This window comes from Pogoniulus pusillus, chromosome 22 (assembly GCF_015220805.1).
Source record: "Pogoniulus pusillus isolate bPogPus1 chromosome 22, bPogPus1.pri, whole genome shotgun sequence".
Taxonomy (NCBI): Eukaryota; Metazoa; Chordata; class Aves; order Piciformes; family Lybiidae; genus Pogoniulus; species Pogoniulus pusillus.
The window spans coordinates 1,260,566-1,286,161 of NC_087285.1; the positions used below are offsets into that span (position 1 = coordinate 1,260,566).

The window sequence follows — 25,596 nt, forward strand, 5'->3', positions numbered from 1 at the left end:
GGGGTGGGCAATGGCTGAGGTTTGCTGGGGGGCTTGGGAAGGGGTGGGGGGCAGGGGGTGCAGGAGGGTGGGTCTGTTGCGGGGGGCATGGCCTTGGCACGCAGGTCCTTCCCTTTCCTGAGGGCCTCCCTTGCCCCCACTGCCCATTAATTAATGATTAATTAGCCATCAGCTCTACTGCAAATAAACCCAGTGCCTTGCACTTCCCCGTGCCCCTTGCCCGTGGTCTGGCACCTGCTGCAGGGTGCTGGGGGTACATGGGCTGGCAGTGCAGAGGGCACCCTGTGCCTGGCTGTCCTGACCGGCAGCTGCTGTTAGCAGGGACCTGGACTGGCACAGGAACATCCAAGCTGGCCCTGGGCAGAGCTGCAGGCAGCATAGATGAGGGCAGGGCACCAGCATCACCCTCCCCTGCCATGAAGGTGACTTCTGTACCCATGGAGCTGCCCTGGCCAGATGCAGTCCCTCAGCCATGGCACACTGGCACATGCCCAGTGCCTGGGGCCACCTCTGAGTCCTCACACGGACAGGGACCCGTTGGAGTAGGGCCCGAGGAGGGCACAGCAATGCTGGCAGGGCTCTGCTGTGCTGCCAGGCTTGCAGAGTTAAGCTTGGCCAGCCTGGAGAAGAGAAGGCTCCAGGGAGACGGTGGCATTTCAGTGCTGAAGGTGCCAGGCAGGAAGCTGTGCACAGAGTTTGAGCAGGGGCTGTGGTGCCAGGCCGGGGGGGAGTCGTTTGAACGCCAAGGGGGAGATGCAGACTGGAGAGAGAGTGGGGAGAGCCTGGCGCAGGGTGCCCAGAGCAGAGGGAGATGCCCACCCCTGGCACCACTGCAGGCGAGGTCTGGGGCTCCGAGCAGCCTGCTCTGGCTGGGGCTGTCCCTGCTGCCCGCAGGGGCTGGACTGGACGCGCTCCAAAGGTCCTTTCCGACCCACCCCTGCCGCTTTGGGCACCTCCGGCTGAGGCTCTGGGCGCGGCAGAGCTCAGCACCAGCCCCAGCAGCCCCGAGCGGCTCTGCGGGCACAGAAGGTGCCAAGACCAGGCTGGTGCTTTCCAGGCTGCTTTACTACCAACGGAGCACTGTGGCCCTCCCTCGGTGGGCTCCACGGCGGCTTCCTCCCGGCGCTGCAGGCCCTCCTCTGCCCCACGCAGCGTCCCCTTCGCCGGCACTGCCCCCACGGGTGGGGACACCTCAGGAACCAGCAGTGCCAGCGGCGGGCAGACGATGCCCTGGTGAGCTCAGGCGGCCTCTGACGTCCTCTCCCCCTTCACAGCCAACGCTGCCAGTCCCTGTGGCAGCTGCTGCTCTGCTGGGACCGTCCCCAGGCCTCCGCTGCAGCACGGCAGCGAGCTCCAGACCCCCGGGGAGGGCTCCACCACCCAGCTGGGCACTGCTCTACTCCCAGACTGGGGAGGGCTCCACCATCCAACTGGGAACTGCTCCACCACCCAACTGGAAACTTCTCTATCCCCTAACTGGGGAGGGCTCCACCACCCACCTGAGAACTTCTCTATCCCCTAACTGGGGAGGGCTCCACCACCCAACTGAGAACTCTATCCCACAACTGGGGAGGGCTCCACCAGCCAACTGAGAACTTCTCTATCCCCTAACTGGGGAGGGCTCCACCACCCAACTGAGAACTTCTCTATCCCCTAACTGGGGAAGGCTCCACCACCCAACTGAGAACTTCTCTATCCCCTAACTGGGGAGGGCTCCACCACCCAACTGAGAACTTCTCTATCCCCTAACTGGGGAGGGCTCCACCACCCAACTGAGAACTTCTCTATCCCCTAACTGGGGAGGGCTCCACCACCCAACTGAGAACTCTATCCCACAACTGGGGAGGGCTCCACCAGCCAACTGAGAACTTCTCTATCCCCTAACTGGGGAGGGCTCCACCAGCCAACTGAGAACTCTATCCCCCAACTGGGGAGGGTTCCACCACCCAACTGAGAACTCTATCCCCCAACTGGGGAGGGTTCCACCACCCAACTGAGAACTTCTCTATCCCCTAACTGGGGAGGGCTCCACCACCCAACTGAGAACTTCTCTATCCCCTAACTGGGGAGGGCTCCACCACCCAACTGAGAACTTCTCTATCCCCTAACTGGGGAAGGCTCCACCACCCAACTGAGAACTCTATCCCACAACTGGGGAGGGCTCCACCAGCCAACGGGGCAGGTGAGCCTACATCCCCCAAAACCCAGAACTGTGCCCAAGGGCTGGCAGGGAGCAGGGCAGGTGCCCCAGAGAAGGCCACCAGTGCTGCCCTCCAGCTCTCTAAACAAACCCAAACGAACTCGAATCAGAAGCAGGACAGGAGCAGGTCCCCCTGCAGGGCTCGGCGTGGTGCTGGCAGCTCGGCTCACGGCGTGCTTCGGGCAGAAGCTGCCCGTGTCAGCTGGCACCCTGCAGTGGAGAGGAAGCTGTCAGGTGGGCAGCAGCAGCCCTCTCCTCCTGACAGGGCTCAACTTGGAGCTCAGAGCTGCCCTTGTGACAGTTGGTGGGCAGGAGCCGGTGCCCAGCAGGCAGGGTACCACCAGCTCTGGAAGCGCCACAGCTTCATGCTCCTGCTCCAAGACCCTGCGAAGGGCAGGGGCTGGCAGTGCCCCGAGCCAGGACTCACCCAGCAGCTGGAGAACGTACAGTGCCACGGCGACCTTGGCCTGCTCGTGCCCGCTCCTGCCGCGCCTGTCCGGCCGCACCCACACGAAGCCCCTGAAGGACAAGGGGCACCCCGGGATGGCCACCTGGCACCAGACCCGCAGCCACCCGCCAGGGCTTCCCTGGACATACTTGGTGAGGAACACAGGGGTGCCCAGGTACCACCTCTGGCACAATGCATTCAGGTGGGCCAGAGCATCATGTGGCACCAGGGACCTGGGCACCCCTGGGCACTTGGCCTCCTGGTCCTGGCTGTGTGCTGGGCTCTCCTCATGTGACTGCAGCTTCTGCTTCAGGTCAGTCTTCAGCCAGTCCACCTTCACCTCCAGCCCCACCAGCTTCGCGTTCCCTAGGGCAGAGCAGCAGCCCTGGCAGCAGAGGGTAGTGTGCCAGTCTCCCACTCTCACCCCACCCTGCCCTGTCCCCCAGCAGCTGGCCCAGTGACCCCCAGGGCTGGTGTGACCCTGACCCACAGCATGCAGACTGCAGAGTCCTTCCCTTGCCTCCACACAGCTCCAGGGCAGCTGCTCCTCCACCTCCTTTCATTACCAAGATGGGCTGAAGACTGCCAAGCTCAGGGGGCCTTAGGAGCAGATGGAAAGATGGCAAAGCCAAAAGCTGCCCAGCTGGGGCAGAAAGGGCTGCAAATGAGGACTCTGGAGGCTGTGGTGGGACATCTGGGCAGCATGTCCCATCAGAGGGCACCCTGAGGGGCAATGCATCTCCATCAGCAGGGTTTCACCACTTGGCCAAAGCTCAGGGTACCCTGGGTGGGTACCAGTGATGCTCGTGCCCTGAGCAGGCAGCTGCTTGAGGACCTCCAGCAGCCTCTCTGCCCCACCACCACTAGGTCTGCCCAAGGACTGCTGGGAATTGGAGCACCCAAGACTGCTGGGGATTGGCAGCACCCAGGACTGCTGGGGATCGGAGCACTCAGGACTGCTGGGGATTGGCAGCACCCAGGACTGCTGGGGATCGGAGCACTCAGGACTGCTGGGGATTGGCAGCACCCAGGACTGCTGGGGATTGGCAGCACCCAGGACTGCTGGGGATCGGAGCACTCAGGACTGCTGGGGATTGGCAGCACCCAGGACTGCTGGGGATTGGCAGCACCCAGGACTGCTGGGGATTGGCAGCACCCAGGACTGCTGGGGATCAGAGCACCCAGGACTGCTGGGGATTGGCAGCACCCAGGACTGCTGGAGATCAGAGCACCCAGGACTGCTGGGGATTGGCAGCACCCAGGACTGCTGGAGATCAGAGCACCCAGGACTGCTGGAGATCAGAGCACTCAGGACTGCTGGGGATCAGAGCACCCAGGACTGCTGGGGATCAGAGCACCCAGGACTGCTGGGGATCAGAGCACCCAGGACTGCTGGGGATCAGAGCACCCAGGACTGCTGGGGATCAGAGCACTCAGGACTGCTGGGGACTGGCAGCACCCAGGACTGCTGGGGATCAGAGCACCCAGGACTGCTGGGGACTGGCAGCACCCAGGACTGCTGGGGACTGGCAGCACCCAGGGCTGCTGGGGACGGGCAGCACCCAGGACTGCTGGCCTGCCACTGCTCACAGACAGAGGACAAAGCTGAAGCCACCTGGCAGGTGAGCCTGGAGCTAGGACCTGTCCTGCCTCAGAGGCACCAGAAAGACTGTTTGAAGGAGTGCCCAAGCTGCTGCAGGCACCAAACACGTGCTGCGAGCCCAGGCTGAGGCTGGGAGCTTGGGGCAGAGGAGCCTGAGGGCTGCCCTCAGTGCTGTGCTACAGATGTGCACGGCAGTGGTGGGAGGATGCAGCCAGGCTCTGCCCAAGGGCAGCACAAGGGGCACTAGGTGTCAGCTGGAGCAGAGGAGGTGCCATGGGAACAGGGGAGAAAACTTTGCAGTGTGAGGGTGCTGGAGCCTGGAGCAGGTTGCCCAGAGAGACCCACACTATCAGGCAGGTTGGCAGAGAGCTCCAAGCTCACTCAGCCCAACTTAGCACCCAGCCCTGACCAACCAACCAGACCATGGCACTCAGTGCCCCAGTCAGTGCCCTCCGGGCACAGCGACTCCACCACCTCCCTGGGCAGCCCATTCCAGTGCCAATCACTCTCTCTGCCAGGAGCTTTCTCCTCACAGCCAGCCTCAACCTGCCCTGCCACAACTTCAGCCTGGGGCCCCTTCTGCTGCTGCTGCTGCCTGCCTGGCAGCAGAGCCCAACCCCACCTGGCTACAGCCTCCCTGCAGGCAGCTGCAGGCAGCAATGAGCTCTGCCCTGAGCCTCCTCTGCTGCAGGCTGCACCCCCCCAGCTCCCTCAGCCTCTCCTCACAGGGCTGTGCTCCAGGCCCCTCCCCAGCCTTGCTGCCCTTCTCTCAACACCTTCCAGCACCTCAGCAGCTCTCTGCAATGGAGGAGCCCAGAGCTGGACACAGCACTCACGGTTGTGCAGTCTCCTTCTGTGAAGCCTTTCCACCCCCCAAGATGTGCTCCTGCGTGCCCTGCCCTGGCAGGGGGTTGGGCTGGATGAGCTCTCAAGGTCCCCTCCAACCCACAACTGCCCGCAATCAGCCCCAGCAGCACCCCACAGCACTCCAGCCTCCCTCCTACCTTCCACCAGCGTCTTCTTGGCCATGGCAGCAGCGTAGTGCGAGCTGTACTTGAGCAGTGCCAGCTGGGCCTGCCGCCGGTAGGGGCTGGGGTAGAGGGTGAGGGTGAGGAGCCCCTCGGTGAGCCTGCGCAGGGCAGCCTCCAGCTGGCAGCGGGCAAGCGCCGGGGCCAGGCCGTCCAGGCTGAGCTCGCACTTCTCGGTGCTCCTGCAGACCAGGATGGCGCAGCCCCGGCGCACCTCGCGGTTGTGCAGGGTGGCGATGGCCTCCCTGGCACCGCACCGCGTGCTGTACTTGGCGTAGGCGAAGCCGCGGTTGAGGCCGCTGAAGGTCATCATGAGGCGGAACTCGTAGAGCTCGCCCGCGCTCTGGAAGAGGGGGATCAGCTCATTCTCGTACATGTCCTGCGGCAGCCTCCCGATGAACACCTCGGTGCCGAAGCGCGGGGGCTTGCCCACCCAGCCTGTGGGCACACAGCCAGACCAGACCCACCTCAGCTCCGCGCCCGCGGCGCACCCGCAGGTGGCAGCGCTCCTGGGGGCCGCTGCGGCGCTCAGATCTCTTCCGACCTACCTGGCGGGGGGCCGCCGTAGCGCCTCTGCCCGTTAACCTGCACCAGGTTGATGCCAGTTTCCTTCACCCAGGCGAGCAGGGCCACCTTATTGGCCTGGTTGATATTGTTGGGCCACAGCTGAGGAGGAAGAGGGTCGCAGCATGGGCTGGGTTGGAAGGGACCTTAAAGTTCATCCATTTCCAACCCAATGACGTTGGCTCTGGTCTGGGCTAAGAGAGCTTCCAGCCCCCTAAGTGGGGGCATCCCAACCCCAGGAGGCCGATGGAGATGGTCACAGAATGGGTTGGGCTGGAAGGGGCCTTAAAGGTCATCTTGTTCCAACCCAACAACGTTGGCTGTGGTCTGGGCAAAGAGTTTCCAGCCCCTCAAGTGGGGACATCCCAACTCCGTGAAGCAGCTGGAGACAGGCATAGAATGGCTTGGGCTGGCAAGGACCTTAAAGGTCATCTTGTTCCAACCCAACAACATTGGCCCTGGTCTGGGCAGTTTCCAGCCCCCTAAGTGGGGACATCCCAACCCCAGGAGGCAGATGGAGATGGAACAAAGGTAGGAGTGGGTAGGGAGAAGTTGTTCAGCACGAGGGAGCAAGACCCTGGAATGGGTTGCCCAGGGAGGTGGTGGAAACCTCGTGGAGGTGTTTCAGGCCAGGCTGGATGGGGCTGTGGGCAGCCTGATCTAGTGCGAGGTGTCCTTGCCCATGGCAGGGGGTTGGGACTGGCTGATCCTTGGGGTCCCTCACAGCCCTGACTGATTCCATGGTCACAGAATGGGTTGGGTGGGAAAGGACCTTAAAGGTCATCTTGTTCCAACCCAGCAACAGTGGCTCTGGTCCGGGCAGAGAGAGTTTCCAGCCTCCCAGGAGGGGACATCCCAAGCGCAGGAGGCAGCTGCAAGGCCTAGCAGCAGTCAGTCGGTGGAGGAGAAAATGTTCAGCCCCAGAACCCTCAGGAACCTCCCAGGACTGCACACCCTAAGGACCGCCCCGGCCGCTGCCCCCAGCCTGCTGCAGCATCTCCAGCAGCGCACCAGGACCCCAGCAGCTGCTCCAAGGGCCCCCGCAAGGGCTCCCAAAGCCGTGGCGCAGGCGGCGCCGGTCGGTGCTGCAGGAGGGCTCTGAGCAGAGCCAAGGTGACCGCCAGGGCGCCAGACGGGACCCGGGGCGGCCAACAGCCTCGCACCGGCACCGCGCAGGGCTGGCGAGGGCACCGGGGCGGGTCCGTGCTGCACGGGCCGCAGGGTCTGGCTCACGAAGCCTGCGGAGGCTCCGCGGGGCTGCGCAGCGCAGCGAACCCCAGCCCAGCCTGGCGGCGCCTCCGCCCCGCAGCAGCCCAGGGGCTGGCACCCTTCTTACCCCCGGAGCCCGGGAAGCGCCCCGGGGCCGTGGGGACAACCGCGTGGCAGGCGCCCAGGAAGGCACGGACAAAGCCTGCGGCCGTGGGCTCCGCCGCGACATGGCCCTGCCGCCGGCGGCGAGGCTCCGCGGGGAGGCAGAGCCGGGGCAAGGCCTCAGCCCCGGCCACGAGGCGCTACCGAGGCGCCGCTGCCAGCCCCCGGGCACCGGAGGGAGGCTCACGGCGCGGGGCACGGCCTCCGCCCGGGCCACCCTTGGGAACGGGGCCGAGCTGGGCCCCGCCGCTGCCCTCCGGGTCGAGGCCACGCACCGAGACCGGACTCCAGTCCCCCCTCGACGGCCGCCCCCGTGAGCCCCCCAGCCCCAGGTCCTCCTCGCCGCCCCGGGGCTGCCTCTGTCGGCCCAGCCCCGGCCACGCCGTTCCCGCCAGGCCACCGCTTACCGCCGGCTCCATCGCCGCTCCTCCCGCCCTCGCTCGCCCCCGGACGGGCTCTGGAAGGTTCCAGCGGCCCCGCTCCGCCCCTCGGCCGCCGCCGCTCCGCCCCGGGCTGGCAGCGACCGCTCCTGGCGCTGGGGGTCGCCGCTGCGACACCGGTGCGGGACGAGGGCGGCCGGGAGGCGGCGGAGGGAGCTGAGGGCTCCGGGCTGGCTGGTGGGGACTCGCCCTGCACTGGGAACGGGCTGGGCTGGAAGAGACCTTCCCGCAGTGCCAGGGCAGCACCGGCCCCTGGCACTCAGCACCGGCCCCTGGCGCACTGCCCCACAGCCGTGCCAAGCCCCCAGGGCTGGGGCTGCGCTGCCCTGGGCCAGGCCTGGACACCCCTCAAGGGCAAGAAGTTGTTCCTTGTTCTAACCCAAACCTGCCCCTGGGCACCTCGAGGCCATTTCCTCCTCTCGTTACTCGGGAGACCAACCCAGACCCGGCTCCAGCCTCCCCTCAGGGGGCAGTGAGGTCTCCCTCAGCCTCCTCCACACCAACCCCCCCAGCCCTGCTCTCCAGACCCTCCCCCAGCTTTGGTGCCCTCCTCTGGACCCGCTCCAGCCCCTCACTGCCCTTCTTGGCGTGAGGAGCCCAGAACTGAGCCCCGGCTTTGAGCTGTGGCCTCCCCCGTGCCCAGCGCAGGGGCACTGCCCTGCTCCTGCTGCCCACACACAGGGTGGAGGAGGCGAACGTGGAGGTCAGAAAGCAGCCCAGCCCTGGAGGCTCCTTCAGCAGGGCAGCGGCAGAGGTCTGCTGCGACGCTGACAGCGGTGAGCAGCCCCCGCGCAGCCAAGCAGCGACAGCAGCCACGGGCGGGGGGGGACACATTTATTGTTTCTGGAGCCTCTCCACGCGGCCGGGATAAGGTCAGCCCCAGCCCGCGGCCCGAGCCGGCACCGGGGGGAGGCTGACTCCAAGTGACAGGAACGAGGAGCTGCAGCCAGGCCCCCGGGGGGCTCCGCCTGGCACCGCGGCCAGGAGGCCACTTGGCAAACAGCTCTGCAGGCTGGGACGCGGCACAGGAGCTGCTGCTGTGGCCTCTGCTCCCACCAGGGAAGGGAGGGCACCAGACAAGAATAAATAGAGCTGCCCCAGGCCACCTGCTGCTGCGGGCCTGGAGAAGGCACTGACAGGAGGCAGCTGTCAGCCAGGATCCACCCAAGCAGGAGATGAGTCCAGGGGGCTTCAGGGCTGGCTCGTTCGCATCCTGATCTCCTCCACCAGGCTCTCCCTGCCAACGTTGACCTGCGCGGGGGGGGCACAAAGCTGCTGGAAGGATGGCCCTGCCCGCAGCCATGGCTCCACGGTGCTGGCCCCAGCCCCTCCACCACGAGGACTGAGCTGAAGCTGGCAGAACAAGCCCCTGCCTTGCTGCCCTGCCCCACAGCCATGCCCTTCCCCCTCTGTCCCACCGGTTCCACAGCCAAGGCCAGTGCCCTGAGCAGCACCGTCCTGCTCACGCCAAGAGGGCACCTCCAGGGCCTTCAGCACCGGTCCTCTGCCCTGCACAGGTGCAGCCCCTGGATCTCCCCTCCATGCTGCCAGGCTCGAGCTGAGCAGCAGCAGGGAGCTCAGGGAGGCTGTCATGGTGAGCAGCTCTGCAGAGCTGCAGACAAAGGTGCTCCACAGCTCCAGGAACCTGCGTGGGCTGAGGAACAGGACCGTGGGGTCTTAGAGGCTCTGGAGAGGGGCAGCCCTGAGAAGCTGCTGGGGGGGAGCTTGGTGGCAGACTGACAGCAGGGCACAAGCTCCACAGAAGGCCAAGAGGGGCTGAGGAGATCCATGTCACCCAGCCCCCAGCAGTGCACCCCCAAGGCCACCACCATCCATCCACAGCCCTCACCACGAGTCAGGCAGCCCATGCTGCCCTGCCCCCCATCACAGCTGCCCTGCCCCCCCATCACAGCTGCCCTGCCCCCCCATCACAGCTGCCCTGCAGGCAGCAGCTTTGCTAAGCCTTGGGGGCCTCTCCCCCTCAGGTGCCAAGGGCTTGGGTGACTCTGATCTCCCTCCCAGCCACCAAACCTGGGCTGGCAAAGCCACCTTGCCACGTACAAGCTGATGGCACCGCTGCAGAGTGGGGCACAGAGGGCTCTGGAGGAGACTGGCCTGAGCTGGGTGCTGGCTCAGCTGTGCCAGCCTGGGGGCCTCACCTCCTCCCGGGTTGCCACCACCCGCAGCTTGACGACTCCATCCTTCAGCTCCTGCTCGCCCACGATGGCCACCAGGGGGATGCCACTGTCCTCGCAGTACTGCAGCTGGTTCAGCAGCTTGGGGTTCTTCTTGTAGAGCACTTCTGCCTGCACGGAGGGGAGCAGAGCAGGGCACCATCAGCACCACTGCCCTGCTTCTGGGCAACCCCTTCTGTGAGGGGTGTGGGGGTGGAGAGAGGATGAGCTGCAGGAGGTGAGGAGTAATGATGGGATCACAATCCTGGGGGGTGGAAGAGACCTTTCAACTCATGGAGCCCAACCCAGAGCCCAGCACTGCCAGGGCACCACCAGTCCATGGCACTCAGCACCACAGCTACACACCTTTGAAAGCCTCCAGCGATGGGAACTCCACCTCTGTCCCAGGCAGCCTGGGCCAGGGCTTGGCAACCCTCAAGGGGAAGAAATTGTTCCTCATGGCCAACGTGAACCTCCCTGGCACAGTTCCAGGCCATTGCCTCTCCTTCTGTCACCTGAGACCAGGGAGCAGAGCCCAGCCCCCACCTCTCTGCAGCCTCCCATCAAGGAGCTGCAGACAGCAATGAGGTCTCCCTCAGCCTCCTCTGCTCCACACCAACCCCCCCAGCTCCCTCAGCTGCTCCTTCCCAGCCCTGTTCTCCAGACCCTTCCCCAGCTTTGCTGCCCTTCTCTGGACCTGCTCCAGCCCCTCAATGTCCAGTTGGGAGTGAGTAGCCCAGAACTGACCCCAGGATTTGAGATGTGGCCTCCCCAGTGCCCAGTCCAGGGGCACAATCCCTGCCCTGCTCCTGCTGCCCACACCACTGCTTCTGCAGGCCAGGCTGATGCTGCCCTTCTTGCCCACCTGGGCACACCCTGGCTCACCTTCAGCTGCTGGCACCCAGCACCCTCCAGATCTTTTCCCACCAGTTTGCAGCCATTCTGCCCCAGCCTGAAGCCTTCCTGGGGCTGCTGTGCCCCAAGGACAGGACCCAGCCCTAGGCATTGTTGAGCCTCACCCCATGGGCTCTGGCCCATGGATCCAGCCAGGCCAGGCCCTGACTCCTCAGCAGATCAACACTGCCAGCCAGCCTGGTGTCACCTGCACACCGCTTGAGGATGCCTCCATCCCCTCATGCAGGTCACTGAAGAAGACATCAGACAGAACTGGGCCAGCACTGAGCCCAGAGGCACTCCCAGAGCCGGGGAAAGCAGCAGCCATTAGCTCCTCCCCACAGCCATCGAGGGCCTCTGCCTGCAGCAGACACACAGCAGGGCCCAGCCTCACAGCTTGCCCCTGGCAAAACTCCCAGCCCCTCCCTGCTCACTCCAGGCTGTTCTGCTCTTTGTTGGAAGCAGCAGAGCGTCCCGTGGGAATCTGTGCTGGGATGGCAGACACAGAGCAGCCCAGGCAGTGCTCCGTGGCTGACCCAACCCTTCACCCAAAACATCTCCATGTGTGAGGGAGGCTCCACTCCGGAAGGCTTCTGCAGCTGACCCTCTGCAGACCCTCTCCTCCCACAGGAAAGCCAGAGCTGGTCCCCTCCTGGCATGGAGTGCACCAGGCAGCCCCTGCCTTTGCCACTGCCTGCTGATACCTTGATCCCAGCATCCCACAGCTCGCTGACCAGCTTCAGCCGCTCCTCCAGGAGCTTCTTCTGGGCAGAGGCCACCAGCACCTGTGTCTCTGTTGTCCTGATCTTCTCCTCAGAGGCCTAGAGAGGAGACAGGACTCAGATAATGCCTTGGACACACAGAGATGTGAGACTAGGAACAGGATGTGTCACCAGCCCAGGCCCAGCAGTTCAGAGCTGAAGCAGCTCAGTGGGCTGCAGGGCATCAGGTCCGGAGAGGCAGCAAAGCCTCACAGAGCCCATCCTGGAGCAGCAGCTCAGCTTCTGCAGCAGCTCCACCATGGTGGCTGAGCTTTGCACTGCAGGGGGTGCTAGGAAGGAGCAACTTCCCTGCCAGCTTCTGCCTGCAGACTGCTCCTCCACACCCAAGGACACCCCAGAGGCCCAGGAGCAGCAAGACCTGCAGAAGCTGGGCAGAGGCAGCTGCCTGCTGCTCTGCAGTGGAGCTGGCAATTCTGGGCTGGATGAGCAGCAAGCTGAGGACATTCAAAGTGGCATTCTCCTGCCAGTGCTGGTGCTGAAGGGAGAAGCCTTTGAAAGGTCACCTGGGCAGGAACCAACCTGAGCAGCACTGGAAGGTGTGGGGGGGAAGAACTCAGTTTCTAGGCAGAAATCCTGTGTCTGGCTGCCGAGAGAGAAGTCCCCAGAGAGGCCTCTGGGGGAGGAAGTGTGCAGCATGGGAGCGTGCAGACTATCGACGGGCACTGGCTGGCATGGAGGGAGGGGAGCAGGACTCTGGGAACCCCCCTGCAGCCATCCCCTCCTTGCCTACACTCTGCACTGCCTTGGGCAGCAGACAGGACCTGGGAGGTTGCATTCCCCTTGCCAAAGAGGACATGGGGGTCACACAGCTGAACAATGCGTGGGGAACACCAAGACCTCTGACCAGGGCACCTGGTACTGCTGAGGAGGCAGTGCCCCCTCCATGGCTGCTGGCTCCAGTGGGAGCTGCGGGGATGCCATCCTGGTTCCCAGCTCTGCTGCAGGGCACAGCAGCTGCCTGCTGGGCAAAGGCTGCAGCGAGAACAGCCACTTCAGCACCTGCTGGCCCGGGGGCATGTGGGGAGAATGGAAGCCCTTGCTCCATCTCCGTGCTCAGCTGAGCCCCCAGCACCCACCTCCAGCCTCTGCTCCAGGATGGAGAAGATGCGCTCGATGCCGATGCTGACCCCCACGCAGGGCACCCTGCGGCCCTTGGGGTCGAACATGCCCACCAGCCCATCGTAGCGCCCGCCGCCAGCCACGCTGCCCACGCCCAGGGGCTCCTCCCCGGGCTGCCTCTCCTGCTGCAGCAGCACAGCCTCGTAGATCACCCCTGTGTAGTAGTCCAGGCCCCGCGCCAGGCTCAGGTCGAAGCGGACCTGCGGGACACGAGGGCGGCTCCAGCACCGGGGGGGCTCGGCAGGGCTGCCCAACCACCCACTCACCTACCTGCCAGGGCTGCCCACCCACCCACCTACCTGCCAGGGCTGCCCACCCACCTGCCCACCTGCCCCCAGGGCTGACCACCTACCTGCCTGCCAGGGCTGCCCACCCACCTACCTGCCAGGGTTGCCCACCCACCTGCCCACCGGCCCCCAGGGCTGCCCACCTACCTACCTGCCAGGGCTGCCCACCCGCCCACCTACCTGCCCGCCAGGGCTGTCCACCTACCCACCTGCCTCCAGAGGTGCCCACCCACCCACCTACCCACCCACCAGGGCTGCCCACCCACCTACCCACCTACCCACCAGGGCTGCCCACCCACCTGCCTGCCTCCAGGGCTGCCCATCCACGCCCCCACCTGCCCACCAGGGCAGTGCCCCCCCGCCCCCGCAGCTCCTCACCTTGCCTGTGATGCCGAACAGGGTCAGGTACTCGAAGAGCAGCTTCATGTCCCCCAGCCCCTCCTTGGCCTGCTTGTTCTGGGACAGCTCCGGGTCCTGCAGGAGCTGCTCGATCAGCTCCAGGCCACCTGCGGGCAGGAGCCGTGGCTCAGGGCTGCGGCGGCCGCAAGGGCAGGCCTGGGCACATCCCCTGCGGCTGCTCCGGCTCCAGCTCGGGGCGGGCCAGGGCCAGGGCGGGGGCACAGCACTCACCCTGCAGCCGGACGTAGTCCCCGATGCGATCGGCGGCCTCGGGGCACAGCTCCTTCTCTGCCACCATCTCACTCCTCACCTCCTCCCATGCCATCTGCCAGGGCACAGCCACATCAGACTGCGCCACGGACGAGCTCTCCCCTGGCACAGCTCTCTGGAGGCCCTGCCCGGTGCAGCTGAACAGACTCCTTCTGCCCTCAGCAGGCCTTGGCGTGGCTGAACCCCCTCGGTGCCAGCAGGATGAAGTGTGGGGGAGAAGCAGCAGCCCCACAGCATGGTCCTGGGGGCATACCTCAGCCCTCGACCTCTGCCCACTCTGTTTGCATGCCCAGCCCTCAGCAGAGCCCCGGGAGAAATGCTCTGTGTCCTGCTGCTGCTGCTCTGAGTGCAAGAGCAGTGCTGGGAGGGCATCGACCCGGGGAGGTGTCCTGCAGCTGTGCTGGGCCTGCTTAGCTCCTTGGCCACCGGCAGCAGCCAGGGGAGAGAGCTGCTCCTGCCTGCCACCTGCAGAGGCATGAGGAGGTGGCCCAGGTGGTGCAGAACCACAGCAGGCTGCAGCTGCCCCTCTGCCCCAAGGGGGAAGAGCAGCAGCGAGGATCACACCCAGCCGCAGTGAGGATCACATCCAGCCGCAGCGAGGATCACACCCAGCTGCAGCGAGGATCACACCCAGCCGCAGCGAGGATCACACCCAGCCGCAGCGAGGATCACATCCAGCTGCAGCGAGGATCACACCCAGCTGCAGTGAGGATCACACCCAGCCGCAGCGAGGATCACACCCAGCCGCAGCAAGGATCACATCCAGCCGCAGTGAGGATCACACCCAGCTGCAGCGAGGATCACACCCAGCTGCAGTGAGGATCACACCCAGCCGCAGCGAGGATCACACCCAGCCGCAGCAAGGATCACATCCAGCCGCAGTGAGGATCACACCCAGCCGCAGTGAGGATCACACCCAGCTGCAGCGAGGATCACACCCAGCTGCAGCGAGGGTCACACCCAGCTGCAGCGAGGTAGGTCAGAGGGTTACAGGAGGAAGGCAAAGCTCCTGCTCCAGAGCAGCCCCTGCCTGCCTCCCTGCTGCCCTCCATGCAGGCACAGCCTCAACCCCTTCACCTGAGCCGTGGCTTGGCAGCAGAGCTCACATCACCTGACACGACCTGGTGCACTCAGAAAGGCTTTTCAAAGCCCTCCCTGAGCCCAGGGTAGGTTCTCCTGCTCCTGGTTCACAGGCAGCAGCACCTTTGGAAGGCCAAGGTCTGGAATGTTCAACCTCCTCTGAGAGCACTTTCCCTGTGGGACCTCCCCGAGGTGACCCTGCTCTGGCAGTGGGGGCAGGGCTGGATGATCTCCAGTCTCTTCCACCCCCTAACATTCTGGGTGTGATTTTCTCTCCCTTCTTCTCACCAGGCAGGGCTCTGGGGGCTGCAGATGAGGCAAGCAGAGGATTCAGCTCCCCTGCGGCACTGCGGTGCCCTGCATGCCTCCTCCAGAGGGGGAACCAGAATGATTCAGCAGCAGCCTCCAACCAGCTCTCATGGACCCTGGGAGGAGCAGCCCAGCGGGACAGAGCCTCCCTGAGCCTCCAGCAGCAGCTGCTGCAGCCCTGGCTCCATACCTTGTCCAGCTTGTCCACGCTGGAGCAGATGCTGCGGAACTTGGGGTCCGGCACACCGCAGACGGCGAACATCCCGTCCAGGATGCGGCGGTCGTTGACCTGGGGACAGGGAGCGAGGCCTGAGGTCAGCTTTGGGCTCCTCCCTCCAGGAAGGACGTTGAGGGGCTGGAGCAGGTCCAGAGGAGGACAACAAAGCTTGGGAAAGGTCTCGAGATCAGGGCTGGGGAGGAGCAGCTGAGGGAACTTTGGGGGGGTTGGGCCTGAAGGAGAGTAGGAGGCTCTGCAGAGGGCATGGGCTGAGGGCAGAGGGGTGAGGTTCAGCAAGGCCAAGGGCTGGGTCCTGCACTTGGGGCACAAGCCCAGGAAGGCTCCAGGCTGGGGGCAGTGTGCCCAGGAAGTGCCCAGCAGAGAAGGATCTGGGAGTAGGTTGACTGATAGCAGCTGAAGATGAGCCAGAGTGTGCCCGGGTGGACAAGACGGGCACCAGCAGCCTGGCCTGGAGCAGCAGGAGCAGGGCAGAGACTGTGCCCCTGCAGTGGGCACTGGGTAAGCTGCACTTTGAATCCTGGGTTCAGTCTTGGGTTCCTCACTCCCAGAAGGACACTGAGGGGCTGGAGCAGGTTCAGAGAAGGGCACCAAAGCTGAGGAAGGGTCTGGAGAACAGGGCCGGGGAGGAGCAGCTGAGGGAGCTGGGGGGTTGAAGAGGAGGCTCCAGGCACACCTTCTGGTGGCCTCTCAGCACCTAAAGGGAGGGAGCAGAAAGCTGGGCACAGAGTTCTGAGCAGGGCCTGCTGTGACAGTGCAGGGGGAGATGGTTTGAGCTAAAAGGAGGAGATTCAGACTGGATGGAAGAGATGTCTGATGCTGAGGGTGGCGAGACCCTGGCCCAGGTCGCCCAGAGGTGGGACCTGCCCCATTCCAGGTGGCGAAGGGGCGAGGGACAGACCCCTGAACAACCTGCTGTGGCTGCAGCTGTCCCTGCTGACTGCAGGGGGCTGCCCTGGCTGACCTCTGAAGGTCCCTTCCAATGCAAACCACTCTGCGGCACACAGACCACAGCGGGCAGAGGTTGGGAACACCTCCTGGAGCAGGCCGTGGTGGGCACCCTAGTGTAGAAGCAGAGGGCTGATGCCCACTGCTTCCCAGCATGGCACAGGGCAGGTGCCCAGCCTCACCTTGATGAGGAAGTCCCCAAGCTGGAGGTCGCTCAGGATCTCGTGCACGATCTTCAGGCACTCGGCGTCGGGGATCATGGGATCGAACTGCCCGGCGATGTCGAAGTCCTGGGCACAGCAAGGGGCACTCAGCGGCACACACCCAGCCCTGCCCTCCCGCCGGGCTGCAGGGCAGCACCAGCCCTCGGCCAGAGGAGCCAGAGGGCACAGGAGGTGGGCGAGGAGCCTGCGCTTCGTGGCAGGCAGCAGTGCACTGAGCCTGGGCACTGCCTGATGGGCACTGCTCGGGAGAAGCTGCTCTGCACCTCCCTGCCCTCTGCTGCTGGGCAGGCAAGGAGGCAGCAGAGCGAGCAGGAAGACTACAGAACAAAGGAGCCAGGAGGAGGGAAAGGCTCCTGGTGGTTAGTGGGTATGACCCAGGTGGCAGCCGCTTGGCCTCCATCCTTGGGGTGCTCTGCTCCTGGAGCAGGTGGCAATGAAGTGAGGAGCAGAGAAGGGCACAGAAGAGATCTGAATAACTGAGGCAGAGTTTCAGCTGCTAAGACAGAGACAGGAATCAGGAAGCCTGAGTGGTCCCCACCAGACATTGTAGGATGTGGAACAAAAAGCCAGCAGCAGGAATGGCAATGGGCTGGTGGGAGGTGTCCCTGCCCGTGGCACAGGGTTGGCACTGTATGACCTTTAAGGCCTCTTCCAACCCAAGCCATTCTGTGACTCTATGGAGCCAGGAGTCAGCAAAGCAGCACAGAGACCTGGGGGCTGCATGACCAAGCTCCCTGGCACCCCAGCACCCCGTGGCACAGCCAGCAGCCACACTGCTCCTCTCCCACAGCAGCATGAGTGGATCCTCCTGAGCTTCCCACAGCCACTGCAGGGTACTGCAGCCAGGGCACCAAGGCTGGGGAAGGGTCTGGAGAACAGGGCTGGGGAGGAGGGAGCTGGGCAGAGTTAGCGTGGAGCAGAGCAGGCTGAGGGCAGAGCCCATTGCTCTCTGCAGCTCCCTGAGAGGAGGCTGCAGCCAGGTGGGGGTTGGGCTCTGCTCCCTGGTCTCAGGGGATAGGAGAGGCAATGGCTTGGAACTGTGCCAGGGGAGGGTTAGGTTGGAGAGGAGGAAAAAGCTCAGGCTGCCCAGGGAGGTGGTGGAGTCCCCATGGCTGGAGGTGTTCCTAGGCTGCTGCCAGCCCTCAGGGGCTGCCCAGCCAACAGCCCTCCGAGCAGTGCCCCTCTGGAGGCCCCACTCACACACTGGTAGAACTCCCTGTAGCGGCCCCTGGTCATGGCAGGGTTGTCCCTCCTGTAGACCTTGGCGATGTGGTAGCGCTTGATGTTGGTGACCTTGTTCATGGCCAGGTAGCGGGCGAAGGGCACCTGCAGCAGTGCAGCTAAGGCTGGAGCAGGCAGGGCTCACCCCACCCAGCCACTGCTGGGCCCTCCCTCTCTCCCTGGCACACAGCACAGTGCGGCACACACACACACCCTGCACGCTGGGCACCATCCAGTCCAACCCCCCTGCTCCAGCAGGGCACCCACAGCAGCTTTGCCCAGCAGCACAATGCCATGGGGGGCGGTTGGAAGCTCTCCACAGAAGGAGACTCCACAACTCTGGGCAGCCTGCTCCAGGCTCCAGCACCCTCACACCACACAACTTTCTCCTGCTCAGCTGGAACCTCCTGGGTGCCAGCTTGTGCCCACTGCCCCTTGTCCTGTCCCTGTGTACTGCTGACAAGAGTCTGGCCCCAGCCTCTTGCCCCCCACCCTTTAGGCCTTGCTGAGCATTGCTCAGATGCCCTCTGGGGCTGTTCCTCTGCAGGCTCTCAGCCTTTGCTCCTCCCAGAGCTGCCCCAGGCCCCTCAGCAGCTCTGCAGCCTGCTCTGGACTCTCTCCAGCACTTCTGTCTCTGCAACTGGGGAGCCCAGAGCAGGACCCAGAACTGTAGCCTGAGCAGGGCAGAGAAGACAGGCTGGAGACCCTCTCTTGCCCTGCTGGTCACACTCCTCTTGAGGTGCCCCAGGAGCCCATTTGCCCTCTTGGCCACAACAGCACTCTGCTGGCTCATGGTTGAGAGCCCTGGGGCAAAGCAGCTGCTCACAGCCGCTGGGACGTGCCCGAGGTCCCCACAGCTGCCAAAGCCATGGCCACACTTAGGTGTCCCTGGGTGCCTTCCAGCAGCAGCTTAGGCTGGCTCTCAGCTCTCCTGCAGCCTGGGCACCCCAGGAGCCTCAGCTGGCTGCCCTGTTCTAGAAGCAGCCCCTCAGACCTTCCTCAGCTCCACACACAAGCAAGACCACAGCACACAGGAGCAACATGCAGTAACCAACCAAGCGAGGCTCCTGCTCCCACCCTCCCTGTGGGCACAGGCTCAGAGGCACAGGTTTGTGCTCCCTCCTCCTCCTCCCTGCCCTCTGGACAGGCTGGGCAGGGAGAGCCCTCGCCAGGGGCTGCGGCAGGATACAGTCAGGTCGTAGCGCAGGGACAGCAGCTCCCCCCCCTGGTCCTTCAGGTCGTAGATCAGCTTCGAGTCCTCTCCATACTTCCCTGTCAGGGTCTCCTGCAGCAGAAAGACAGAGAGGCCCTGCAGGGAGAGAGCCCAGAGCCCCTGCAGGGAGAGGGCCCAGAGCCCCTGCAGGGAGAGGGCCCAGAGCCACCTGCAGGGAGAGGGCCCAGAGCCACCTGCAGGGAGAGGGCCCAGAGCCCCTGCAGGGAGAGGGCCCAGAGCCCCTGCAAGGAGAGGGCCCAGAGCCACCTGCAGGGAGAGGGCCCAGAGCCCCTGCAGGGAGAGGGCCCAGAGCCCCTGCAGGGAGAGGGCCCAGAGCCACCTGCAGGGAGAGGGCCCAGAGCCCCTGCAGGGAGAGGGCCCAGAGCCCCTGCAGGGAGAGGGCCCAGAGCCACCTGCAAGGAGAGGGCCCAGAGCCACCTGCAGGGAGAGGGCCCAGAGCCACCTGCAGGGAGAGGGCCCAGAGCCACCTGCAGGGAGAGGGCCCAGAGCCCCTGCAGGGAGAGGGCCCAGAGCCACCTGCAAGGAGAGGGCCCAGAGCCACCTGCAGGGAGAGGACAGAGGGACAGAAAGCACCTTCAAGGACAGGACAGAGGGACAGAGAGCAGCCTTCAGAGACAGGACAGAGATAACCCTTCAGAGACAGGGCAGAGGGACAGAGAGCAGCCTTCAGAGACAGGACAGAGATCACCCTTCAGGGACAGGGCAGAGGGACAGGGAGCAGCCTTCAGAGACAGGACAGAGGGACAGGGAGCAGCCTTCAGAGACAGGACAGAGGGACAGGGAGCAGCCTTCAGAGACAGGACAGAGGGACAGGGAGCAGCCTTCAGAGACAGGACAGAGGGACAGGGAGCAGCCTTCAGAGACAGGACAGAGGGACAGGGAGCAGCCTTCAGAGACAGGACAGAGGGACAGGGAGCAGCCTTCAGAGACAGGACAGAGGGACAGGGAGCAGCCTTCAGAGACAGGACAGAGGGACAGGGAGCAGCCTTCAGGGACAGGACAGAGGGACAGGGAGCAGCCTTCAGGGACAGGACAGAGGGACAGGGAGCAGCCTTCAGAGACAGGACAGAGATAACCCTTCAGGGACAGGGCAGAGGGACAGAGAGCAGCCTTCAGGGACAGGACAGAGGGACAGAGAGCACCCTTCAGGGACAGGACAGAGAGCACCCTTCAGGGACAGGGCAGAGGGACAGAGAGCAACCTTCAGAGACAGGACAGAGGGACAGAGAGCAACCTTCAGAGACAGGGCAGAGGGACAGAGAGCAGCCTTCAGAGACAGGGCAGAGGGACAGAGAGCAACCTTCAGAGACAGGACAGAGGGACAGAGAGCAGCCTTCAGAGACAGGGCAGAGGGACAGGGAGCACGTTCAGGGCCAGGCCATCAGCCCTGGAGCACAGAGCATGAGGAGAGGCTGGGAGGAGCCCTGGGAGAGTGCAGCAGAGCCCTCCCCCGGGGCAGCAGCAGCTGAGCCCTGTGCCCCACTCACTCACCTTCAGCTCAAACACGGGCGTGTCGATCACCTCCGCCCCGTGGCGCTTGAAGCAGGAGATGATGGCGTTGAAGACTTTCTCCCTGATGGCCATCTGCTTGGGGCTGTAGTCCCGAGTGCCCTGGGGTAAGGAGCACAGGGCACAGCTGGTTAGGAGCAGGGACACCTCTGCCTGGAATAGGTCACTCAAGGCCTCATCCAACCTGGTCCTGAACACCTTCAGGGAGGCTGTGGAGCACAGAAGCACCGAACGTGATCGAAGATCACGTTCGGTGCTTCTGTGCTCCACAACCTCCCTGGGCAACCTGTGCCAGGGTCTCACCACCCTCAACCTGTGCCAGTGTCTCACCACCCTCCCTGTCAAGAGCATCCACTCTCAGTCTCCCCTCTGCCAGTCCAAACCCATTCCTCCTCATCCTATCATTCCCAGACCTCGTCAATTAGTCCCTCCCCAGCCCTCCTGCAGGCTCCCTTCAGCAGTAATACAGATTGGGGTACCCTGAGGAGGGGGGCAGATGCCACCCCAAGCTGAGTGGTGCACTGTTGAGTTGGCCTCAGGTGGCTCAGCTACAGAGGGCAGTTAAAGGTTCCCAGCTTCTACCCAAGGCCACTTTTCTGCAGCTGTGCCTCCTTATCAGAAGGACCTAATGTTGGCCTGCCTGTTCTGCTCCCTTCAGTTCTGCTCAAACCCTGACAGGGCAGGGTGGGACAGGTGCCAGGCAGAGGCACCTGGACAGGCTGCAGAGGTGGTTGAGGGGAAAGCCCATGAGTGTGCTCAGGAGGACCTCAATATCGAGCCAGGCTGGAGGATGTCATCATCAGCTCCACAGAGGAGGACTTTGGAGGTGCAGGTGAAGCTGGACAGGAGCCAGCAATGGGCACTGGCATCACAGAAGGCCAAGGGCAGCCTGGGCAGCATCCAAAGCAGCGTGGCCAGAGGTGGAGAGAAGGGATCCTACCCCTCTGCTCTGGGGAGTCCTCACCTGCAGGGCTGGGGATGGCTCTTTGACTTCCAACACAACAATGACATAGAACTGATGGAGAGGGTGCAGAGGAGGCCATGGCCAGCAGTGCAAGGGAGGGGACTCTGCCCCTTGGCTCTGCTCTCCTCACACCCCACCTGCAGTCCTGGGGGCAGTTCTGCAGCCCCCAGCACAAGCAGCACATGGAAGTGTTGGAGCCAGTGCAGAGGAGGCCACCAAGATGCTGAGAGGGCTGCAGCAGCTCTGCTGTGAGCACAGGCTGAGGGAGTTGGGGCTGTGCAGCCTGGAGAGGAGAAGGCCTCCAGGAGAGCTTGGAGTGGCCTTGCAGGATGTGAAGGGGGCTCCAGGAGGGCTGGGGAGGGACTATTGACAAGGTCTGGGAATGAGAGGAGGAGGAGGTTTGGACTGGGAAAGAGGAGATTGAGAGTGGGTGCTAGGAAGAAGTTCTTGCCAGTGAAGGTGGTGAGACACTGGCACAGGTTGCCCAGGGAGGCTGTGGAGCACAGAAGCAGCCAGAGGGGTGCAAGGAAGGGCAGGGATGTCCTGAAGCCGTGGAACAAGCAGCAGCTCTGTAATGCCCAAAGTCACCCAGAGAGAAATCCTCTTTCCAGCGTCTGCTGCCAGTCCAGTGTCTGCCTGCTGCGGCCTGGGAACTGCTCCCCTGCCATTCTGTCACTGTCAGGAGGTCACTCAGTTACTTGGCTGAGCACCTTTGGGCTCTCAGCGACACAGACCCCCCAGGCCACCAACTGGGCCTCCTGCTCTCCTCCTGCAAGCGCTGGTGAAGGGAGGAAGCAGAGCAGGCACCTCCCCACCCCCACCTGCAGGTCGCAGAGAGCAGCGGCTTCCAGCAGGACACCGAGGTGGCTGGGAAGCCACCAGCTGCTGCCTTCCTTCCCCTGGCACTGCCAGGGCTGCAGAGTCCTCCCTGCACAGCTCGCAGCAGTGGCACAGCCACACTCAGCAGAGCAGGGCATAAAGGGCACGGCCAAGACCTGAGGCACTTTCCACCTCAGTGCCAGCAACACAACCTGCTCTACAGAAGAGCAAGGTTCAGAACCTCCTCAGCACCACAGCTGGAGGCACAGCTGGACTCTGGTCACTTGCTAGTGATGAAGCATTGATGAGCCCCAAGATCTCAGCACACACTGCACTACCCTCAGGGGCCTGGAGAGTCAAAAGCTCCCCCTGAGGGAAGGGTCCCCTGCAAGAGGACACAAAACTGTCAGCAGCTGCCAGACCTACTCAGGCAATGGAGTTCCCCACCCCACAGAGCAGAGCCAGCTCAAAAGCCAGGAGACCTTTCTTGCTCCTCATATTTCAGGCAGTGCTCAACACTCCTGGCAAGCACTGCCAGGCAGCAGCTGGGTTCCTACAGCTGTGATTCCACCACTGTCACACAAGCCCAGGCTGGGCTGGTTTGGAAGGCACCCCTTGAGCTCGGGCAGTCCCAGCCCCCTGCAGCCACCAGGGACATCTGCAACCAGAGCAGGTTGCTCCCAGCCCCAGAGCTGAGCATCTCCACCCCTGTGGGCAAGCTGAGCCAGGCTCTCACTGTGCTCAATGTCAAACGTTTCTCCCTTCTCTCCACTCTTAATCTCCCTCTGAATTTTTAACCATCCCTCCTCATCCTGTCCCAGCAGGCTCTGCTCCAAAGCCCATCCCCAGCTTTCTGATCAGCCCCTTTAAGTACAAGAAGGTCTCCTTAAAAGAGAGACCTCCCATGAGAGCCCTTCCAAGAGGTGAGCCTTGCACCAGCAGAGCTGCACTTGAGAGCATCTGGTGCTCACTCAAGCCAGCAGCAGCTTCAGCCCAGGTTACCAGCTGGAGGTTAACAGGCACAGCCTGAGGCTCCCTAGTCCAGGAGAGCCAAGGCCTGCAGAGGTCAGTGCTACAGGAGCTGAAGGGTCCTAAACCCTAAGCTCACCAGGGCAGGACAGGTCATGGCCTCACGTCAAAGGTGACACTGGGCAGGCATGACACAGCTTGACCAAAAAAGAGAAGTTTGTTTCCTGACCATTAGCTCTGGTCCCAGAATGATCAGGGCCAGAGGCTGCCAGAAATGTTTGCAAAGGGTCACAGACTGCATCAGGCTGGAAGGGATGCTCCAAAGGCACCTTGGCCAAGCCCTGCAGGCACAGGGACAGACCCACCCAGGGCAGACTGCACAGAGACACATCCAGGCCAAGCTTGGATGTCTGCAGGGATGGCATCAAGCACAGCCCTGGGCAGCCTGTGCCAGGCTCTCACCACCCTCACTGTGCACAGCTTCCTCCTGATGTCCAACTTAACCCTGCCCTGCTCCAGTTCCAAACCACTGCTCCTGGTCCAATCACTCCAAGCCCTTCTGAGCAGTCCCTCCCCAGCTTGCCTGCAGATTTCCCTCATATATTGGAGCACAGCTCTGAGGTCTCCCTGGAGCCCTGCTGAACAGCCCCAGCTTTCAGCCAGTCACCACAGCAGAGGTTCTCCAGCCCTCTGGGCATCTTCGTGGGCTCCTCTGGACTCATTCCAGCAGGTCCATAATTTCTAGTGCTGGAGGTCAAAGGGCTGGACACAGCACTGCAGGTGCACTCCCCAGAGCAGAGGGGCAGGATCCCCTCTCTCCACCTCTGGCCATGCAGCTTTGGATGCAGCCCAGGCTGCCCTTGGCCTTCTAGGCTGCAGATGCATTTCCACCCTCACCTCTGCTGCTCAAAGTGAAAATGGCTGTGCTGGGAGTGCAGAGAGGTGTGGGGGTGCTGTGTGCCCAGGGCAGCAGGGCATGCTCACAGAGAGGGTGCTGGGGGGAGTTACCTTGGGAGTCTTGAGCACAAACTTGTGTTTGCCTTCATCTCCCCCGAGCTGCGCCTTCATCTCCAGCAGTTTTGCCACCTCCTTCGCAATCTGGGCGTGAATGAGGAGGGGGTGGGGGTGAGCCCAGCCTGCACACCCAGCACACAGCCTCCCTCCCTCCCTTCAGCCCCAGCACTCACGGCACAGCCAGGCTGCCCAGCCCCAGCACGCCTGTCAGCCCCAGCCCCCCGCAGCAGCCAGAGGGGCACTCACTGCTCCTCTCCAAGCCCCCCACTTCTGCTATTGGCACCCAGACCTCAGCGCCTACAACTCCTCCCCCCCTCCTCTGAGCCCCGCAGTCGCCATCGGTACCTGCCCGTTCAGCCTCCTCCATCCGACCATCCCCAGCACCCCCGGGTGCAGCCTGGCACCAGCAGCCCCCAGCAGCCCGCTCCCACTCCTAACGGCCCCAAGGCTCTCCTCAGCAGTCCAACACCGGCAGCAGTGCTCCCTGCTCCCGCACCCTTCTCCAGCCCCTCCACTGCCCAAACCGGCACCCTGCTGACCCGCAGCGCCCCAGGCCGGCAGCCGCACACCGCTGCTCCCAGGCGCCCGCAGCACCCTCCCGCTAGGCCCAGCTGCCGCACGCACGCCTCAGCCACCTTGGCAGCCCTCGGCCCAGCGCAGCTCCAGCACTCTCAGCTGCCCCAGGCCCCTCTCCCCGGCGCCTCATCGCCCTCTCCTCACGCCTGCCTCCCTGCCTCCCAGCCGCACCCGCCTGCGGCTCTCGCTCAGGCCGCCCCTCCCCCAGCCTCTCATGACCACCACTCCGTGCTCAGCCCCACCGAACCCCATCGGCGGCAGCCGCACCTCATCGGGATCGGCCTTCTCCTGCTTGAGCCTCCGCACCGCCTCCGCCTGCTCCCGCACCGCCGCCTCCGCCGCCATCGCCGCGCCCGCGCACTGCGGCGGCACCGGGGCTGCGCCTGCGCCCTGCGGCGGCACCGGGGCTGCGCCTGCGCACTACGGGGATGGGTGCGGCTAGCTGTTGCCATGGCAACGGCCCCGCGCCTGCGCAGTGCGACGGGAGGGCAGCTGCGCCTGCGCGGTGCGAGCCCGGCTGCTGCCGCCGCAGCAGGCCCGCGCATGCGCACAGCTGACGCAGAGGCTGCGGCGGCTCCGTCCCTGGGCAGCTGCTCTGCGCGCCCCGGGCTTGCGCCTGCGCAGTGCGCTCCGTGCGGCCCCCCGCGCGTTGCCATGGCAGCAGCTCTGCGCCTGCGCAGTGCGCTCTGTGCGCCCCCCGCGCGTTGCCATGGCAGCAGCTCTGCGCCTGCGCAGTGCGCTCTGTGCGGCCCCCCGCGCGTTGCAATGGCAGCAGCTCTGCGCCTGCGCAGTGCGCTCTGTGCGCCCCCCGCGCGTTGCCATGGCAGCAGCTCTGCGCCTGCGCAGTGCGCTCCGTGCGGCCCCCCGCGCGTTGCCATGGCAGCAGCTCTGCGCCTGCGCAGTGCGCTCCGTGCG

The 25,596-nt window shown here is 64.3% G+C and overlaps 2 protein-coding genes across 3 annotated transcripts; both read right to left on the reverse strand.

Annotated features, from left to right (window-relative positions):
• Positions 1-1,978: 1,978 nt before the first annotated feature.
• On the reverse strand, positions 1,979-7,656 carry DND1 (DND microRNA-mediated repression inhibitor 1). Its single transcript, XM_064162259.1, has 5 exons — positions 7,622-7,656; positions 5,828-5,945; positions 5,256-5,717; positions 2,628-3,014; positions 1,979-2,410 (listed from the first exon to the last, which is right to left on the reverse strand). Exons 1-5 carry the CDS (start codon positions 7,631-7,633, stop codon positions 2,367-2,369), a joined length of 1,023 nt encoding a protein of 340 aa, XP_064018329.1. The 5' UTR covers positions 7,634-7,656; the 3' UTR covers positions 1,979-2,366.
• Positions 7,657-8,474: 818 nt separating this feature from the next.
• On the reverse strand, positions 8,475-25,040 carry HARS1 (histidyl-tRNA synthetase 1). Of its 2 annotated transcripts, XM_064161378.1 has the most exons (13): positions 24,949-25,040; positions 24,100-24,189; positions 20,322-20,441; positions 18,786-18,881; positions 17,576-17,701; positions 16,334-16,441; positions 15,159-15,257; positions 13,541-13,634; positions 13,289-13,416; positions 12,581-12,823; positions 11,427-11,543; positions 9,814-9,960; positions 8,475-8,905 (listed from the first exon to the last, which is right to left on the reverse strand). In XM_064161378.1, the coding sequence occupies exons 1-13, from the start codon at positions 25,024-25,026 to the stop codon at positions 8,846-8,848; spliced, it is 1,506 nt and encodes a 501-aa protein (XP_064017448.1). In that variant the 5' UTR covers positions 25,027-25,040; the 3' UTR covers positions 8,475-8,845. The 2 variants fall into 2 exon arrangements, with proteins under 2 accessions (XP_064017448.1, XP_064017449.1); XM_064161379.1 differs by lacking the exon at positions 12,581-12,823.
• Positions 25,041-25,596: the final 556 nt, after the last annotated feature.